The 21,696-nt window shown below is 39.5% G+C and overlaps 1 protein-coding gene across 2 annotated transcripts in view; it reads right to left on the bottom strand.

The window, feature by feature from the left end:
- The window catches only part of golga3 (golgin A3), a 79,217-nt gene extending 58,131 nt beyond the window's left edge, over positions 1–21,086 (bottom strand). Inside the window, exons 1-5 of one of the 2 annotated variants that reach the window (XM_034171085.1) lie at positions 21,039–21,086; positions 15,446–15,709; positions 6,272–6,535; positions 3,959–4,071; positions 703–1,412 (exon numbers count right to left, since the gene is read on the bottom strand). In XM_034171085.1, the coding sequence (XP_034026976.1) occupies positions 703–1,412; positions 3,959–4,071; positions 6,272–6,535; positions 15,446–15,494 (1,136 nt within the window). In that variant the 5' untranslated portion in view covers positions 15,495–15,709; positions 21,039–21,086. The remainder of the gene's footprint in view (positions 1–702; positions 1,413–3,958; positions 4,072–6,271; positions 6,536–15,445; positions 15,710–21,038) is intronic. The other variant, XM_034171086.1, reaches the window with a different exon arrangement.
- Between the last annotated feature and the right edge of the window lie 610 nt (positions 21,087–21,696).

Here is a 21,696-nt window from a genome sequence, read left to right as displayed (position 1 = left end):
ATGCAATGACAAATAATGGGACTTTATATGTAGACAGGTATGTATCTTTCCAAATCATGTCCAATCAACTGAATTTACCTCAAGTGGACTCCAATTAAGCTGTAGAAACATCTCAAGGATTATCGGTGGAAACAGGATGCACCTGAGCTCAATTTTGAGCTTCATGGCAAAGGCTGTTAATACTTATGTACATGTGATTTCTTTGTTTTTTTATTTCTTTGTTTTAATAAATTTTCAAAGGTCACATTGTCATTATGGGGTATTGTGTGTAGAACTTTGAGGGAAAAAAAATGAACTTAATCCATTTTGGAATAAGGCTATAACATAAAAAAAATGTGGGGAAAAAGTGAAGCTTTGTGATTACTTTCCTGATGCACTGTAATCTTACTTGTTTAAATAGCATTTTTAGAAAGACGATTTTGTGGAAAAACACCAACACCCCAACACAAATAGGGGGAAATTGTCAGAGAATCAGCTTGACCTCAAAGCACTTTGACTGATGACTGACGCCATCATAAATATGATGGCATCAGTCAGACAAAGTGAAAGAAAATGGACAAATTTAGGGAGTAGATGGAATAAATGAAAGAAATTCAGATTAATAACAAAACTAACATCCTTTCTTGTGCGTGGAGGACAAATAAAATGCAGCTAATGTGCCCAAAGATCATCAACAATTAAGAATATTATTACAATAAATACCTGCTTGAGAAACTGTCTCTGCGGCTGCGAGATTCTGCTGTTCCTTCTCTCTCCTGGTCCAGCTCCAGAAAGTGTTGCTCTTCCCTTGCTTCCTGAAGCACCTGCTGCAGAGATGGGAACTGACCCATGGCTTCAGGGGCAATCTCCCGGCCTTCCACTGTGTAAGGTCCCTGCTGTCTGTCCACTGCGCCAGCGAGCATACCATAGGTCCCCCTGGCCGACACACTGCTATAAGACGAACTGTCACTGTCATTCCCATCGTTCAACAGCCTTGTACCCGATTCACTGCTTTCTGAAACGTTATCCCCTATCTGGAAGAACGATCCAGGTTCCCCTTCTGTTTGAGTGGTACTGAGCTCCGACTTGACACTGATCTCAGAAACAGTGGAAACCGAACTGATGGTGGATTGCCGAGAGCCCACTGTGCTGTCTAATGACCTTACGCTGCCTCCTCCCCCTCCATCACCATCATTCTCAGAAGATTTTAAGTCAGCCAAGGAATGGACCTTCCTGGGGCGATTCGAAGTGGAATTCCTCTCTTTGGAAGGGGGAATTCCCAAACTACCCAGTTTGGGTCCACGGGGCACATTGGTCCTCAAGAAGGAATACTCCTTGGTCATGGCAACAGTACTGGCCCGTGGCAGAGCCTCAGGATGCAGCATGAGCTCTGGATCCAGGGTACTGAACGGTCTGTTCTTTGTACGATGAGACTACAAAACAGAAAGAACTATGTCATTAAAGGTGCTGCTATCTTGATAATGTGACACAAAACTGCACACAGTTTATAAACTGAAGAGAACAAATAAATCATCCCCATGGTGCCAAATCCTAGGTTTTCTGAGATGTAATATATGACCTCTGAAAACAGTGGGACTACGTATATGCAAGTAACTTCTGAAGAGGTCATGACATATTTTTGTAAAACTACTTGAATTACGGATGAGAGTCTTGATTGTGTCAATTAATTTCCATTGTCGTAGTGTACAAAGGGAAAGCATTTTTATTAGTGTCCACTTACTTATAGATCTGACTATTTCATGGCTTTCAAATAATTTACATAACCAAATGTATTTCTTTCATAATACATCACGTAAAACATTACTTCATAAGACATACATTTGCCTTTCAAAAGACTGAAATTCAAAGCACATGAAATACCATAAAATATCTGAAATTCTTATTTGAAGTAAGTCTAATACAACTCCTGGCAAAAATTATGGAATCACCGGAGTCGGAGGATGTTCATTCAGTTGTTTAATTTTGTAGAAAAAAAGCAGATCACAGACATGACACAGAACTAAAGTTATTTCAAATGGCAACTTTCTGGCTTTAAGAAACACTATAAGAAATCAGGAAAAAAAATTGTGGCAGTCAGTAACGGTTACTTTTTTTAGACCAAGCAGAGGGAAAAAAATATGGAATCACTCAATTCTGAGGAAAAATTATGGAATCATGAAAAACAAAAGAACGCTCCAACACATCACTAGTATTTTGCTGCACCACCTCTGCCTTTTATAACAGCTTGCAGTCTCTGAGGCATGGACTTAATGAGTAACAAACAGTACTCTTCATCAATCTGGCTCCAATTTTCTCTGATTGCTGTTGCCAGATCAGCTTTGCAGGTTGGAGCCTTGTCATGGACCATTTTCTTCAACCTCCACCAAAGATTTTCAATTGGATTAAGATCTGGACTATTTGCAGGCCATGACATTGACCCTATGTGTCTTTTTGCAAGGAATGTTTTCACAGTTTTTGCTCTATGGCAAGATGCATTATCATCTTGAAAAATGATATCCCCAAACATCCTTTCAATTGATGGGATAAGAAAAGTCTCCAAAATATCAACATAAACTTGTGCATTTATTGATGAAGTAATGACAGCCATCTCCACAGTGCCTTTACCTGACATGCAGCCCCATATCATCAATGACTGTGGAAATTTACATGTTCTCTTCAGGCAGTCATCTTTATAAATCTCATTGGAATGGCACCAAACAAAAGTTCCAGCATCAGCACCTTGCCCAATGCAGATTCGAGATTCATCACTGAATATGACTTTCATCCAGTCATCCACAGTCCACGATTGCTTTTCCTTAGCCCATTGTAACCTTGTTTTTTTCTGTTTAGGTGTTAATGATGGCTTTCATTTAGCTTTTCTGTATGTAAATCCCATTTCCTTTATGCGGTTTCTTACAGTTCGGTCACAGACGTCGACTCCAGTTTCCTCCCATTCGTTCCTCATTTGTTTTGTTGTGCATTTTTGATTTTTGAGACATATTGCTTTAAGTTTTCGGTCTTGATGCTTTGATGTCTTCCTTGGTCTACCAGTATGTTTGCCTTTAACAACCTTCCCATGTTGTTTGTATTTGGTCGAGAGTTTAGACACAGCTAACTGTGAACAACCAACACCTTTTGCAACATTGCGTGATGATTTACCCTCTTTTAAGAGTTTGATCATCCTCTCCTTTGTTTTAATTGACATCTCTCGTGTTGGAGCCATGATTCATGTCAGTCCACTTGGTGCAACAGCTCTCCAAGGTGTGATCACTCCTTTTTAGATGCAGACTAACAAGCAGATCTGATTTGATGCAGGTGTTAGTTTTGTGGATGAAAATTTACAGGGTGATTCCATAATTTATTCCTCAGAATTGAGTGAGTCCATATTTTTTCCCCTCTGCTTGGTCTAAAAAAGTAACCGTTACTGACTGCCACAATTTTTTTTCCTGATTTCTTATAGTGTTTCTTAAAGCCAGAAAGTTGTCATTTGAAATTACTTTAGTTTTGTGTCATGTCTGTGATCTGCTTTTTTTCTGCAAAATTAAACAACTGAATGAACATCCTCCGAGGCAGGTGATTCAATCATTTTTGGCAGGGGTTGTACAAGTACAAACATTCCTGATTAAACAAAAATCCAGTGTGAGAATTTCTGTGTCCTTTATGAAAGAAACTAAATTACCAAGTTAAAAGCTTCCTTTTCATATGGGCGGGGTAATGGCGGGTATTAAAATAGTTTGATTTATGACTGAAGTCTCACTCCATTTATTGAATCTTGGCTGGTGAAATAGATAAATGGTAGGCATTTCTCTAGTGATTTTCTCTCCCATGCAGATGCTTATTGCTCTTAAAATGATACTTTGCATTCACCCAGTCACATGCTGCTGTGCAAGGCACTCAACAGCACACTGGGAGCAACTTGGGGGTCCAGATAAATAACATTGAATAATGTTATAGAATGTGGGGGTCCACATTCACTCACCCTTTCCTTATGTCTCTGCACTCTGTACTGTTTTAGCTGCTCCTCCAGACGGCGGCGAGCCTCCAGGCGAATCTTCTCCTCATTCTCCATCTCTAGGGAAGGCTTCTGGTTGGCTGAAGAGAAAATATGTGAAGACAAAAAGACCAAATTCCCCACAATCAAATACTGCATGCAGACATTAAACAGTTTTAAATTACTACTTTTTATCTGAATGCAAGAGCCCTATACTGTTTGTTATTTCACTGGGCAGCTTCTCCTTAAATGCTAATATTGTTTTGTGAGTGAAAATAGTTAGTCTAAAAGAAAAGAAAAAAAAAAGTGTTTGCAAATGCCAACCCCTAAACATAAAGAAAGAGGAAACCAGTGCTTCCCAAACAGTCTTCATCTTCCCTGACAGTGACTAGATTTGTAGACGACATTAAGCTGCAGATTTTCTGAGTGTAAGCCACTACTCATGGGAGTAATATCAGGTTAAATGTTTTCTAAATGAGATTATTCTACATTATTTATGACATGCTACCAATACAACTTTAATGAGCAGACATGAATGTTAGAGTTACTTTGTTACTCTGACCTGCAACTTTTTGGAACAGTCATTTCTGGTCATATTCCAAACTAAAGGGGTTTTTTTATGTTTTATTCTTACAGCAGACTTCAAAATAAAATTGATTTTTGGAGCTGTAACACATATGAGCTAGGCAGTATATTATGTTACAAAACATTTTCCCACAGAATATTGCGCAAAAACATTTTATTGTTCAAAACTTAGAAATATCTGCTAACAATTAAATGGGCGGTTCTGCAGCTCACCCGAACCTAAAACAAGAGAGCATTCTTCCAGCTGCAGCCACAGGATCCAGAGATTCACACTGTGATGCCGCTGATCTCTGACCTTGAAGCATGTTATTATCACGGGGTGACTTGATGGAGATTAAAACCTCCTCAGCTGAACCTTTTATGGACAGTGTCCACTAAGTTATAGATAATACTAGTGGCTCTTCCCGCTACCAGCTCAGTGCTACTACCCCCACTCCTACCCCCCACTGTACACTCATAGGCCACTTTATTAGGTACACCTTGCTAGTACCGGGGTGGATCACTTTTGCCTTCAGAACTGACTTAATTCTTCATGGCATAGATTCAACAAGGTGTTGGAAACAGTTCTCAGAGATATTGGTCCATATTGACAAGATGGCATCACTCAACTTGCCTATTCAACCAGCCTGTCCATTCTCCTCTGACCTCAACAAGGCATTTTCTTCCAGACAGCTAATGCTCAAGTCACTGGATATCTTCTCATTTTCAGACCATTCTCTGTAAACCCTAGAGATGCTTGTGTGTGAAAATCCCAGTAGATCAGCATTTTCTGAAATACTCAGACCAGCCCATCTAGTACCAACTACCATGCCACATTCAAAGTTACTTAAATCCCCTTTTTTCCCACCATTCTGATGCTCAGCTTGAACTGCTGCAAGTCGCCTTCACCATGTCTAGATGCCTGAATGCACTGCGTTGCTGCTGTGTCATTAGCGGAGTAGCTATTTCTGTTAAGCAATTGAACAGGTGTGCCTAATAAAGTGGCCAGTGAGTGTATGCACGCACACCAGTTACTCCAGGATTTCATCTTTAAAAATGACTGGATGAAAGGAGGGAGCAAACTGGACATCATAACACCTTCATCTAATTATCCCTATATATATATATAAGTTCATCTTAATAATGGAGGGAAATTTTGTGTCTGGAAGTGATAAAGATAGGCATAGTTATGGCTTTGTTTACAATCATTTAACAATCTGTCAGAGTACTTGTTGACTAACTGTATGACCCATATTATGCATTACATGTGGGAAATGATGTAAAAACCAAACAAAGTCTCTGTAGTCAACAAAAACGCTGTCATGCAGATAAACATGTATCACAGTTAAAAACCATAACAAGCACCTACAGCTGCCATTTTATATCAAATTTCATTAGAACATGCAAAAGTGTTCATTAGTCTTCATGTTCACCGTTTGTCACCAACAAACATCCAATCAGACAACGAAAGCATTATCATTCTGGACATGGGGTGGGGAGGGTTAATCAAACACCCACACTAAAATCCAATCAAGCGCTCCACAAACTAACAGGGGGTTGCAGAAAATAAGCAGAATCAATCAAGCGTTTACAAGGAAGTACTGTTAAGGGAAAAACAAAGAAAGGGGGTTCAAAGGGGGAGTTTACATCATCCAATAAAACTGAACAGCCCACACTAAAATGTTACAATACAGGAGTTTTGGGGGGGAAGAACTCACTCGACAAATTTATGCTTACACAATTCAGTCTCCTGCATAGGAATACTGAGTCTGAGAGACTGCAAAGCATCCCCCTTGAGAACATCAGCACTAGCTCTCTCAGACCTCTCTAGCATCGCGGGTGGTAAAGCGGCCACACCTGGGGAGGGCTCTTGGGTCTGTGGGTCGACAGAGGAGCTGGTGCTCTGGGGAGGTGTTGGAGCAGGCAGGGATCCGTCCCTAGCAGCACCCACACTCTCCGTTATGCTTTCTCCATTTGACATCAAATCTGAATTGACAGGACCTGAAAGAAGAGGGGTGAAGAGAAGCTCTTAGGAATGTGAAGTTTTTTTTTTTCCTCTTAGCAAGGCCACAAAATAAATGCATGACTCCTTCTGCAAACTGGGTGTGTAACTGTGTCTACAACAGTTTTCAGTGAAAAACTGGATAAGGTAGTTTGTCAAATATGCATGATAAAGCATCCCTAAGGCTGCACCTGCTTTTCTAGCATGAAGAACGAACAAATGTTGAGATACAAACACAACCAAATGAAAATAAACTGAAGGCAAATCAAGAACAGACTTGTACAAGTAATTTTTTAAACTAACCAAATTACTTCCATAACTTAGTTTTCGGACTGACACTACAACACATAAGATAAACCATGACCTGAATGATGAATCATCAGAACTTAAACATTCAACAATTGCAATCAGCGGGCTGTGACGCAGGGAGCAGAATGCCCCAGGGGTAGGAGTGGATGTCAAACCAAATTATCACACAATCTCATAATAATGGAAATAGATACTACTAGTGTGTTACCTGTGGGGCTCCGCAGGCTCTAGATTGGGTAGTGTTTATAAAATAGATAGCTGACATTTTTCAAGGGTGGTAGCAAAACCTATATAATGAGTTGCAATGGCGCGTGAGTTCAAAATGTTTTTAGAACAGGAACCTTTTATTAATAAAAGGATCCTTTTATTAATTATGTCATTTTTTAATGTTAATTTGCTATCTTAATGTATTTATAAATTGTTTAGGTTCTTGTCATCATATACACACTATTATATTATCATTATTATCAGTATTATTATTATATTTTATTATTACTTCTATTTTGTCATTTGATTTTGAAATGGACCACAATGGAAATAAGTGTTTTCACTTTCTTGTCTCATCCATGTATTTTTAACATATTTAAAATTATATAATGTACTTGCATTGAACTTACTAAATAAAATCATGCACGCACTTACTCACTCTTAATATTTAAGATGATTTACCGCCCCCTGCTGGAATGGCGTGTCCAGAATGTAATTAGCAACCAGTGGTGGGCACAGTTCCGCTAACCTGCTAACTGCTAATTAGCAAAGCTAACTTTTTTGTTAGCAGATTAGCATTTCAGCTAACTTTAATAACTATCAGTGGACCAGTTAGCTTCCACTAAATTTAGTTTCGCTAACTTTTAGTCCCCTAACATTTTTTTGCTGGCATAGTAAGTAAAGCCGAACGGTCAAAAACATTTGTAAACCCTAATTCCTGTTATGTTTTGCAGCAGTCAGGCAGCTGTGAGGAGCTAAGCTCAACCCGACCCCAGCAGAAGGGACCTGGCTGCCCGGCTGCTACAAAGGAATAACAAAAAAAGTCATTTACAGTCAGCACAGTGTGTCACAGAGGTGTGGCAAAAGGCATGAATGGCAAAGCAGTTTGACTTATGGTTTGATTTAAAAACCAAACTAATTATGGCCATTTTGTTGATTTCACCAACTCTGCCATTTTTACAAATTAAAAATATCACAAATATCTTTTAGTTTTAAATTAATGCACTAATTCTGAAGGTCTGAGCATTAAAACTCACAGGTGCCAAAAGGCATTATGGGAAATTGAGCCTCCTCATCACTGGTTGGCTGTTCATTCATGTGTAAAAAAAAAAAACAACATACAAGTTACTGTAACGTGTGTGTGCTGGCTTTTACAAATAAGTAAATATGTCATTTGTTTTTCCATTTGTAAAAAAAAAAAAAAAGACATTTGCAAAACTGAAAATTTTGTTTGTTATGCGTGATTCAGCGAACCGACTGGTGACCATGTGACACTTGGATGCTATTTACACTCCCATCCAGTAGATGGCAGTGTTCTGTGCATTTTGACCCAAAATGCATGGAACACCACCATGAATCACACAGCTGATCGTGTACCGGAGTCAATACTGAAAGTTAGCAGTTAGCTGTAGCATCCGCTATTTTATTTTTTTTTTTCGCTTTTCAGTTTCGGGTTTAACATCATAAAAGTTAACTTTTCAGTTAGCGGATCATCAGTTATCAAAGCTAACTTTTTGGCTAGCTGTGCCCACCGCTGTTAGCAACGGTAGCTAATATCCGAAGTCTCTCAAAAGTACGTATTAGTCCTATCAACGTTCCGTTTTGCTGCTGTTCATCCTTGACCCAAAACACATAAGCATACCAAGCAGCAAATGTTAGCTGTCTCCAGTCGCATGCAGAGCTTTTCGTAATTTTTTTATTTATTTATTTATTTTTTTTGCATTCTGCTGCAAGCAGGTGCTTCTAATTTTTACACATGCACAAACAAAGCCAGTGGCGGAAGACATCAAAAGTAATACTCTTTTCACTCATGGTAAACGACAACATGACATTTAACTGACTAAACGAATTGAACAACAAAAACACAAATCAGTAACACTAATAACACTGTTAAACAAACACAATAAATCAATAACACTAATAACACTGTTAAACAAACACAATAAATCAATAACACTAATAACACTGTTAAAGTAACATGAACTGCAATAACATTTAAAACCCTGAACTCTCATGATGCATTGCAGCACAATGTTCATTGTTTACTGGTTACTTAAAATGACTAATTTTACCAAAAATATTAGTCATATCAACTTTCTGTTTTTGCAGCGTTCATCCTTGAGCCAAAACACATAAGCATACCAAACGGCAAATGTCAGCTCTCCCCAGTTCCAGCATGATCGAAGCCATACACAGGCACGCACGCACAAAAAGGCCACTTGGCTATTATAATATAGATTATTCTAGCAATATGCCTCAAAGGAAAATAACACCAACAAGGCAATATTCTGGCTGGCCAGACAGTTTCCCTGCCCTCAGTGTGGATGCCCATGCAAATCTAAACTGGGACTCTAACAGTTCACACCAAAAGAGACCAAGGAAAAGATAGACGTTATCCTTGGACATGACGGCCTACAGGCAGACGCCCCAGTCATTCGACTGTTTTCTCAAATGTTAGCGAACCTTAGCAAACCAGATTTTGCATCTGTTTCTACTACTATATTCCCTTTGTTGTTCGCTGATTATACTACTCTATTGCCAGCAAAGATATTGATAGTTTGGTTAGTACTTTAAATGATGATCTTTGTAATTATTCAACCTGGTTCAAAGCCAATACATTATCGTTAAATATAAAAAGTCTAATTTTATGTTATTTGCTGGCAATAAAAAATGTAATCATGGTGTAATGAAAATTTGCACTGATAATGAAATAATATCAAGGGTCTCATCTATATGTTTTTTGGGTGTGTGGATAGATGAGAAACTGTCTTGGAGAGAACATACTGATCATGTTTGTAAAAAAATAACCAAGTCAATAGGGATCATAAGCAAAATAAGATATTTAATACATCACAAATGTCTCTTAACATTATATTATAGTTTAGTTTATCCATATTTAAGTTACTGTAATATTGTATGGGGAAGTACCTTTGCAACCTATATAAACAAAATATTTCTTCTACAAAAAAAAATTTGTTCAGATAGCTACTCGTTCGAAACCTAGTGCTCCAAGTGCACCTCTGTTTTTTGAATTGCAGCTCTTAAATATTTTCCATATAAATATTTTCTTGACTTGTACGTTTGTTTTCAGAGCTCTCTATGATATTAAGTGGCCTTCCTTCGTTAAATATTATTTTGTGCACAACCATCAAATTCATAATTATTCACCCAGGCAGGCTGCACATTTGCATTTACCTTTCCATAGAGCGACTTGTCAGCATCACATCAGATATCATGGCGTTAAATCTTGGAATGATAATGTACATCTTGTGAATCCATCAATCACCTTATATACGTATAAAAGTAGTCTAAAAGCGAAGATCCTGCAGGAGTATTTACAATGATTTGTTTTAATCTGGAAAAAATGGTGTAATTCTTTTGTATTCTATTATGTTTGCTTTGTTTGGGAGTGGACTCTTTATAAGCCTTTTGGCTTCCACCACTCCCTTGCACTTTATTTATATTGTATTTTTTCTCTCTCCCTCTCCATTTGGTTGTTTTATGTATATAAATTATTTTGTGTGTTTTATTTTGTGCTACATAAATAATCAATCAATCCCCAAAAAAAAAAACCCTTAGTTTATTATTCAAGTCGGTACACAACTGAGAAACCTAGCAAAACAATGTGGTTGTTCTACATTATCCAGACAGACAAAGAGACAAATAAGTGAACGGACAGACAAAAGTAGACCCACTATCCTTCAATTGTGCTCTCTTAGAGAGGACAGTTATGTGATATTAAATTATAAAAAATATCTTCTCTATAAAATTCTATCATCAATTCAGTGTAAGTGCAGATGTTCAAACAAAAGTACATGAGCTTCTTACAAACATATCAGTATCAGTCATTTTTGCTAATATGAATAGTTTTATTTTACTGAATAAACTGTCTTGAAACTACACCCCCGCCCCCCAATCACCCCTTGAAGACATCATTAACTATAAAAGACTGAGGAAAAGTGAATAGCTGCCATTAATTTTCAATTAGAGTGACAAGTGGTATCTGCATGAAGGGGGCCATGATGGTTATTTCTTTGAAGGTAAAAACAGAACAGGTGAGGTCAGTGAGCGTGAGCTGGTACCACGCACTGTTACATCTGCCACACTAAAGAAGCAGCCTTGACTACTTAATGGCAGCCATCCAGGCAGACAACAGGTTCATCCTCATGTTTCAAAAGTAGCCATTTATCTGTCACAGCCAGGTGAAACATGAACTTCCTCTTGGCCTTTTTCAAATGTTGTGGTACTCAACACTGAGGCACCTGCATACAGGATCATACCCAGAGAAGCGCTCCTCTTGGCCAAAATGTCGGAGCTGATGCTCCCACATGATGCAGGCGGTAATCCTTATTAGAGATGCCCTAAATAAACACTTGCTTGACACAAAGTCATTGCAACTGTATGCAAGGATCCTCCAAAGAGACCAAAGACAGCCCTAGGTCACTGGTGAGCATCCAAGTCTCCCAGCTGTACAGTAAGACAGTTAGCGCCATAACTCTAAAAACCTTCAAAAAACTGACTCGGACCTTGGTAAACCTTTATGCTCCCAATTATGTTGATAGTTCTTTTATTCATGACATTTTTCTTAAGGTATCTGGTGGCCATAAATATAACCTCATGGGAGGAGATTTTAATTTTTGTTTAGATCCAATTTTGGATAAATCATCTACTTCCATCTCTATAGTTAAGTCAGCCTCAACAACTCTGTCATTTATGAAGGACCTTGATTTAACAGAAATCTGGAGACAAAATAACCCTTAAACCATAGACTATTCCTATTATTCTGGCCGTCATAACTCCCACACCAGAATAGACCTTTTCTTATTATCAACACAAGTAAGTTACAGAGCCTTAGAGTCCGAATATCTGCCAAGGATACTTTCTGATCATTCTCCATTGACTTTGTCTATAGAAATGCCTGAGAAAATGCAGAGTGTCTATAGATGGTGCTTGAATCCAACCCTCCTTAAAAAAAAACTGATTTTTGTACATTTATCAGGGAACAAATAAAACTATTTTGTGAAACAAATTGTCCCTCCTCCCCCAATAGTTTCATATTATGGGACACCTATTTAAGAGGACAAATAATCTCTTACACAAATGGACTTAAAAAAATCATTATTGGCAGAAATGGAAGATTTAGAAAAAGAGATTCATAGGCTCGAAAAAGACTTTCAATAACATAGGGATAAGGAAACATACAGCTTATTGGTCAGTAAAAAACTTAAGTATAATACTTTAAGCACATATCGGGCAGAGAAAAATATTTTGAGAGTAAAACAAAAATACTAGGAGCTGGGGGAGAAGGCCGATAAAGTCTTATCCTGGCAATTAAAAAAAGAAGAGAGCTCAAGCACAATTAACCAAATTGAAAATGAAAGTGGATGTATTACACAGAACCCAAAAGAAATTAATCAGACATTTAAAAACTTTTATGCCAATCTTTATAAATCCGAATCACCAGAAGATACATTTTTGTCTGACATTGTGTTACCCAAATTAAGTCTGGAGGACCAGAATGATCTAAATCTCCCATTCACTGCAAAAGAAATAGAAAAGGCTTTAATTCTGCTACAATCTAATAAATCACCAGGGGAGGATGGGTTTCCCTCTGAATTTTATAAGGAATTCAAGGACTTGCTTATGCCTCTTTTTATGGATGTCACTAACCTAGCCTCAAAACGAAAAGCCGTCCTGATTCATTTTCGAAGGCGATAATTACAGTGATCCATAAAAAAAAAATAAAATAAATAAATAAATAAAAAAATAGAGACCCCCTAAAATGCTCCTCTTTCCGACCAATCTCGCTTTTGAACACAGACTACAAAGTGATCTCCAAAGCATTAGCAAACAGGTTGAGTAAATACTTACCAAAATTAATAAACTCAGATCAGGTCGGTTTTATTCAGAAGAGATCATCAGCAAATAATTTGTGCAGGTTATTAAATGTTATTCATGTGGCAACCTCCAGTCCTGAACCCAGTATAGCTGTTACTTTAGATGCTGAAAAGGCCTTTGATAGGCTTAAATGGCCATATATATTCAAGGTGTTGTCTAAATTTGGATTTAGTCATTACTTTATTAATTGGGTTAAAGCACTCTATAAGAAACCACAAGCCCAAATTATTACCAATGGACAAATGTCCACTGCTTTCCCTCTAAGTAGGTCCAGCAGACAAGGCTGCCCTCTGTCCCCTGGGCTTTTTGTTCTGGCCATTGAGCCACTGGCTGAGCTGATCAGACAAGATTCAGGATAAAGGGTGTAAAAGTGGGTCAGAGGACACATAAAATCAATCTTTTGGCAGATGATATAATTCTGTATTTAAAAAGTCCACTTGAATCTCTTGCTAAATTACAAACAGTGTTATATACTTTTGGATCAGTCTCAGGATATAAAGTAAATTACGATAAAAGTGAAATTGTTCCCCTCTCAAAATTTCATGATGATGGACATCAGCAAAAGAGCCCATTTAAATTATTATTAAATGGGATAATATATCTTGGAATTATGGTGGATAATTTTAAAAACCTGTACAAACTTAATTATCTAACACTAGTTAGTCATATTATAGAGGATTTACAAAAATGGGCGAATTTACCTATTACTTTGATTGGCCGAATAAACTGTATTAAAATGAATGTTCTACCAAGGTTACAGTACCTTTTTCAGTCTTTGCCAATTCCAGTACCACTCAGCTTTTTTAAAAACCTTAATAAACACATTAGACAATTCATATGTAATGGGAAAAATCCAAGGGTCTCAATAGAAAAACTCACATGGGATTATAAATTGGGGGTTTTACACTACCTAACCTTAAAAAGCATTACTTGGCTGCCCAAATACGTCTTATTTCTTTTCTTTTTGAAAAAGAAAATACTCCACCGTGGGTTTTAATGGGAATGTATCCACTTCAAGAAAATGTCCCGGCAGACTTTGTGTACAAATGGACGCCTACAACCATCGTCAATAAAACCGACAATCCTGTCTTGATACATATCATCATAATCTGGTATGAAGTTCGTAAAAGTATTGGATTAAAAAACAATTTTTCGCCAAAAACACCCTTGAAAAAGAACGAACTCATACCCATGTCACTGGATAATAAGACTCTGGACCTGTGGCACCAGAAGGGGATTTGTCATCAAGAGGACTGTTATGAGAATGGATCACTGATGTTTTTTGAGAACCTGAGGAGGAAATATGATCTGTCCAGCAGAAACTTTTTTTGTTATTTACAGTTAAGATCCTTCCTTTAGTCTGCACTGACACCCCAAATGTATCTACCTACACTCAGTGATATGGAGAGACTGGTTCATGAGGGAAACACACCTCACCTTATCTCAAAAGTTTATTCTCTCTTGATGGTTGATGCTCCAAAACCTGGGTTACATAAATCAAGAGAGAGGTGGGAGTCTGATTTAGATGTGACAATTAGTGCAGAACTATGGTCCGAATTATGTCAAGCTAGTCTAACTGCCACTATTAACTCTAGATACAGACTGACGCATTATAATTTTCTCCACAAAACCTATATTACACCTCAAAAATTACATAAATATAAACCTGAGATATCCAATCTGTGGTTTAGATGCGGCATAGAGGAGGGCTCATTCCTGCACTGCACATGGTCATGCACAAAACTTACCAGATTTTGGTGTGATTTTTCTGAGATTATGACCAAACTTTTAAGACGACATTTCACATCAGATCCTCAAATTTGTCTGTTAGGAGACTTTACACACATTGGTACACAATTAAAGACTCAAAAGAAATTTCTTGCATTGGCCTTGTGTGTTGCCAGGAAGTGCATAGCCTCCTCGTGGAAGTCTGACTCCCACCTCTCTATATCACGTTGGGTTTTGGAAATGAACAGCTGTATACCATTAGAGAAAATCACATACACACTCAGAAATGATTATGAGACCTTTGTAAAAAAATTGGCAGCCCTATCTGGATTATATAGACACCCTACCATCTTCTATTGTGGATAGCATGTAGACAGGTTACTATATTGAGCCTTTGCTCATTAATATTAATGTATATGTATGTGTGTATAAGTACACATATATTTTATCTTGCCTCTTGTTTTATGTTGTTTTTAGTTTGTATGCGGGTGGGTTAGGGAAGGGTTTTGAACTGTTCTTGTGTTTGGCTTTTGCTTTAATTTTTTTCTGCTTTTTCTTTTCTTCTTTTCTTGAAAGTTCAAAATAAAATATTCTAAAAAAAACAACTGACAGGAATGTTGCGTTCCTTCCCAAATGACAAACAACTGACAACTCAAATGTGCTTTACTCTTTCAACATAGTTACTGCAGTTTTCTCCTCATACCCCAGTTGTACATAAACGTAGAACAAAGGCCCAAGAAAAGAGCAGCAAAAGCATCAGTACTCACCATTACAAATATCCTCTTTGTGTTGTGAACTGTCTGACTGTTGTTCCATTTCGTTTTGTCCAGTAAGGGCTTCAGCTTCTTTGGGCTTTATGACTTTATCTTCTGGGTATGCCCCGACCTCCAACTATGCCATCTCACACTGGTTAGAATCCATTTTAATTGGGAAATACCACTGTAATGCTGGTGCCCTTACGAAATGACTGTCTCACAAGTCCATCTTCTGAGCTAGGATCAGATGAAAAGTGAGCCAGCATTCACAGAGAACTAAAAAGAAAAAGAATATAAAAATTAAAATTATTAAATACCCAGATTTTTGCAAATTTATTTAAAAACACACACACAAACAGAAGAATTCACATGTGCATAAGTATTCACAGCCTTTGCCATGAAGCTCAAAATTGAGCTCAGGTACATCCTGTTTCCACTGATCATCCTTCAGATGTTTCTACAGCTTAATTGGAGTCCAGCTGGGGTAAATTCAGTTGACTGGACATGATTTGGAAAGACACACACCTGTCTACATATAAGGTCTCACAGTTGACAGTTCATGTCAGAGCACAAACCAAGCATGAAGTCAAAGGAATTGTCTGTAGACCTCCGAGACAGGATTGTCTCGAGTCAGAAATCTGGGGAAGGGTACAGAAACATTTCTGCTGCTTTGAAGGTCCCAATAAGCACAGTGGCTTCCATCATCCATAATGGGAAAAGTTCAGCTCCACCAGGACTCTTCCTAGTGCTGGCCACCATCTAAACTGAGCGATCGGTGGAGAAGGGCCTTCGTCAGGGGGATGACCAAGAACCCGATGGTCACTCTCTCAGAGCTCCAGCATTTCTCTGTGGAGAGAGGAGAACCTTCCAGAAGGACAACCATCTCTACAGGAGTCCACCAATCAGGCCTGTATGGTAGAGTGGCCAGACGGAAGCCACTCTTTAGTAAAAGGAACATGGCAGCCCACCTGGAATTTGCCAAAAGGCAACTGAAGGACTCTCAGACCATGAGAAACAAAATTATCTGGTCTGATGTGACAACGATTGAAGCCAGAGCCCAGACCTGAATCCCACTGAACATCTCCAGAGAAATCTGAAAATGGCTGTGCACCAACGCTCCCCATCCAAACTGATGGAGCGTCAAGGTGCTGCAAAGAGGAATGGGCAAAACTGCCCAAAGAAAGGTGCACCAAGCTTGTGGCATCATGTTCAAGAATACTTGAAGCTGTAATTGCTGCCAAAGGTGCACAAACAAAGTATTGAGCAAAGGGTGTGAATACTTACGTACGTGTGATTTCTTACAACCCCAATTCCAATGAAGTTGGGATGTTGTGTAAAATGTAAATAAAAACAGAATACAATGATTTTCAAATCCTCTTCAACCTATATTCAACTGAATACAGCACAAAGACAAGATATTTAATGTTCAAACTGATAGACTTTGTTGTTTTTGTGCAAATATTTGCTCATTTTGAAATGGATACCTGAAACACATTTCAAAAAAAGTTGGGACGGAGCACAAAAGACACGACGAAAGGGAAAGATGATGAATGCTCAAAGAACACCTAAGTGGAAACAGGTGAGTGCAATGATTGGGTATAAAAGGAGCATCCCCAAAAGGCTCAGCCATTCACAAGCAAAGATGGGGTGAGGATCACCACTTTGTGAACAACTGTGTGAAAAAAATAGTCCAACAGTTTAAGATAAGACTTTATTGATCTCACAGTGGAGAAATTCACATGTTACATCAGTTCTTAGTAAACACACAAGATGAGTGCGAGTAGAAGAAAATGTGCATCAAACAGCATGTGCAAAGATAAGCAATAATAACACTATGTAACAAATTTTTATTTTTGTTTTGTTCCTGGGTACACAGTGTGTTTTCCTAACCTGTTATGCCTTAAATAAATAGAAAATAGCTGTTATTCCACAGAAACTTTGCTTCTGTGATCAGGACAATGATATTTTGAGATTTGTCTGTTTTCAAGAATATTCTTGATTCACCTTCACTACTACTGAGTAGTCTTCTAGAATTTTCTGCTAGAACTGTCCAGAATTTTCTAGAAGTTTCCAGAATTATCTAGAAATTTCAAGAAACTTTTAGAACTTTCTAGAACGTAAAAAAAAAAAAAAAAAATCAAAGTTTGTGCTGAATGTAGTCATTTTTCCATAGACTTTAGACATAAGCAGTTGAAATATAACACTTAGAAGCCAGGAACAAAAATTGTGTTACATAGTGAAATAATAATAATAATACTTGTAACAATAAAATAAGAAAATGAGGTAGCAAAAAAAAAAATATATATATATATATATATATATATATATATATATATATATATATATATATAAAGATGATTGGAATTAAAAAAAATATGGGCAACTGCATCTTGTTCTGCCTGTAAGGGTTGAGAGACAATAAAAGTGAGTCTGAGTTATTGCACATGATTTATAGACAGATTAATATTGAACATGATATGTGGACATATTACTGCATATGGATATTTCACAGTGTTATTGTACAGTCTGACAGGAGCAGGGAGGAATGACCTGCGGTATTGTTCCTTCTTGCAGTCAGGGTGCCTCAGTCTATCATTGAAGGAGCTACTCAGCTCCACTACAGTCCGGTGCAGAGGGTGAGAGGAGTTGTTCATGATAGATTTGAGCTTGGCTAACACCCTCCTCTCAGCCACCTCCTCCAAAGAGTCCAGCGGACAGAGCTGGACTTCCTGACCAGCTTGTTCAATCTCTCTCTCCCGCTCTGTGCTGCCCGGGGCCCAACAGACGACAGCATAGAGAAGAGCAGAGGCTACAACAGAGTCATAGGAAGTCTTAAGCAGAGGCCTGCTCACTCCAAAGGATCTCAGTCTCCTCAGGAGGTGGAGGTGACTCTGGCCTTTCTTGTACAGGGCGTCAGTGTTATGAGTCCAGTCCAGTTTGTTGTTGAGGTGAACACCCAGGTATCTGAAACTGTCCACAGTCTTTATGTCCTCCCCCTGGATATTCACCGGTGGGTGAGGTGGTGATTTCCTCCTACTCAGACACATGACCCACAATGGCGGAGTCATCAGAGAACTTCTGGAGATAGCAGATGTCTGTGTTGTAGGTGAAGTCCGAGGTGTAGAGGGTGAAGAGGAAAGGCGAGAGGACGGTGCCCTGGGGGGCCCCGGTGCTGCACCTTACCACATCAGACTGACAGCCACACGTACTGCGGGCGGTCAGTGAGGCACTCGATGGTCCAGGCGGCGAGACGTCCACCCACTCCTGCATCTTCCAGCTTCCCTCACAGCAGCGCCGGTCTGACGGTGTTGAAAGTGCTGGAGAAATCAAAGAACATGACTCTCACAGCGCTCCCGTCAGTCTCCAGGTGGGTGAGCGCCCGCTGCAGCAGATAGATGATGCTGTCATCTATCCCGATGTTGGGCCTGTAGACGAACTGCAGTGGGTCCAGGATGTCGCTCACCACGGTGCGGAGGTGAGACAGGACAAGCTGCTCCATGGTCTTCATGAGGTGGGAGGTCAGGGCAACTGGTTTGTAGTGGGCCAGTTCCTTGGCATGAGGTGTTTTGGGAACTGGGACCACACAGGAGGTCTTCCACAGGGTGTGGACCACCCCCAGGCTGAGGCTCTTGTTGAAGATGTGGCTGAGGACCTCACAGAGCTCATCTGCACAGGTCCTCAGCAGCCGTGGGGAGATCCCATCAGGTCCTGCTGCTTTCCTCTGCTTCAGCCTCAGGAGCTGGCCTCTCACCTCAGTCGGAGTCACATTGAGGGGGGGAGGGAGGGGGAAGCTGAGGTGGGTGGTGCTGAATACAGTCCGGGGAGAGGAGGGACAAAGTCTAGGGTGCAGTGGAGGTGACCAGGGGGAAGAAGGTGGGGAGTCAGAGGGACTGGAGGGCTGGCTGCTGGAGACGTGTGGAGAGCCGGGAGCAGGCAGGGGCAGGTGTGGAGGAGCCAAAACGGTTAAAGTAACTGTTTAGCTCCTCTGCAAACCGAGAATCTCCATTTGCAGTCCTGCTGGCACCCTGCCCAAATCCAGAGGCAGTCTTGAGGCCTCTCCACACATCCCTGACGTTGTTCTGGGCCAGCTGCTCCTCCATCTTCCTTCCATACTCCTCCTTGCTTGCCTGGATGCTCCACTGGAGTTCCTGTTGGACTCTACGCTGCTCCTCTCTGTCTCCCGAGTTGAAAGCCATCTTCTTCTGGTTCATCAGGACCTTCAGCTCAGGGGTCACCCTCTGGGTGGGCACAGTGCTCTCCATACAGAAGTTCATGTAGTCAGTGACACACTGGGTCAGGCTGTTGATGTCTTCACCATGAGAGTTTTGAAACATGCTCCAGTCTGTGGTTCTGAAACAGTCCCTCAGCCTCTCAGTGGCCTCTTCAGTCCAGAGTTTCACCGACCTATTCTGCACTGGCTCTCTTCTCACCTTGGGTGTGTATTGGGGGAGCAGGTAGACAAGGTTGTGATCCGAGCGTCCGTGCGGAGGGAGGGGGGGCGGAGGTGTAAGCGTCCTCCACATTAGCGTAAAAAAAGGTCCAGTGTTCTATTGTCCCTGGTTTTACCGTGATGTACTGGGTTAGGGGAACTGGAGACATTAAAGTGACCGCTGGTGTGTTTGCGCAAGTGAGTTTGTCTGTCAATATATGGCTGTGCAATATATGGCGTCCTGTCCGGGATGTAACCCGCCTCTTATCTTATAACTGCTGGGAGGCAGCATGCAGGTATCCTCAGTGTTGAGGACCTGAGCAAGTAGAAAAAGCCAAGGGAATGGCCACATATCACCTGGCTGCACCAAATAGATGGCTACTTTCAAGAGGTGTGGCTGTGTCAGATTGCTGTCAAGGTGGTTGTCAACCAGGACTCAAGGTGGTTCCGCAGTGTTATGGATGCAGCAGTGCACAGCACTGGTACATGCTCCCAAACCTGACATGTCCTGATCTGCAAGGTCACAAAACTGAGATACCAGCTTAGATTCCACATGTGTGCAGCACCCTTCGGAAGGACAAAAACTTATGATTTGGCTGACCTGATAGTGTGGTAGACATCTAAATATTCACTGTCATATTGTGAGAGACATCTGACTACACATTAAATCTGACAAGTCAAATGTTACGTGTGCAAGGACGACATGAGGTATAACCCAAAGAAAAGAAAAAAGAACACAGTATGTTACAAACTCTAATTTTATGGGACACTATCTGTTCACTTCACCCAGTGTTTGGCTCAGTGTCCGGTTGCTGAGTCTTTAATTAGCATTGTCTCTCTCGACAATGAAAGAAAACAATGTACTGAAATAAACGTGCACATTTAAAACGGTACTTGCTAACAAACTCGCGGGGCGTTGATCTGTCGGACAAAGACTCCTAGTTCGTAATGCTAACTAGTTAACTGTTAGCTTGTTAAAACATGTTTACGACAACGGGACCTATCAAGCTAGCTTTAGCCTAGCCAGAATCTCCAGCGCTAGTGGTTGAATTCGGAAATATTTCAAACAGCTCAACAAATATTATTTTGTCGCCTGAGTACGTTACAAAGCCTGCGTGCAAACGATAAGTTGACAGTTTCAAATAAATGTAATAAAATACAAAATCCGCAGCTAACCTTCTCGGGAGCTTCTTCTACTACGTGGCTGTTTGGGTTCCGCCCTTTTAATCCACCCGACTAGAAACACAGATTAGAAAAAAAAACATCCGGAGACGTTTTCATTATAAAACATGTTTATTTTATTTAACACGGGATTAATGCCATTTTATTTACCACTTAAAGCGGTCATATTATGAAAAATCTGTTTATAACTACGTCTTGTAACTACTTCAATAATGTTTGGGTTTTGCACTAAATATTCTACATCCACTTGATTTGATTTGATTTGATTTGATTTGATTTGATTTAGAAATTACATATCACAAACAAAAACATGATAAAACATATAACTAATACAAATTCTTCGGAATTTCAAGGATAACACAAAAAGTCACATGACTTATTTCCATTGTGGTCTTTCTCTAAAACAAACACAGTAAGCAACAAAATAAAATTTAAAAAAACAAATAAATACAAATATTAAAAACACTAAAAAAAAACTTTTGATTATCTTCAAGACCATAACCTATGCAGACACAGTTTGATCAATTTTCACACCTAGATATTTTACAGATTTTTTTGGCTTGCATACTGGTACCATTACATTCAAGCTCACTGACTTTGTTAATTTTACTTTTCGACCCAAACAGAATAGCTTCAGTTTTCCCGAGATGAA

The sequence above is a fragment of the Thalassophryne amazonica genome, chromosome 5 (assembly GCF_902500255.1).
Source record: "Thalassophryne amazonica chromosome 5, fThaAma1.1, whole genome shotgun sequence".
Taxonomy (NCBI): domain Eukaryota; kingdom Metazoa; phylum Chordata; class Actinopteri; order Batrachoidiformes; family Batrachoididae; genus Thalassophryne; species Thalassophryne amazonica.
Note: the sequence above shows the minus strand (reverse complement) of the source record. Positions and strands in the feature narration are given on the sequence as shown.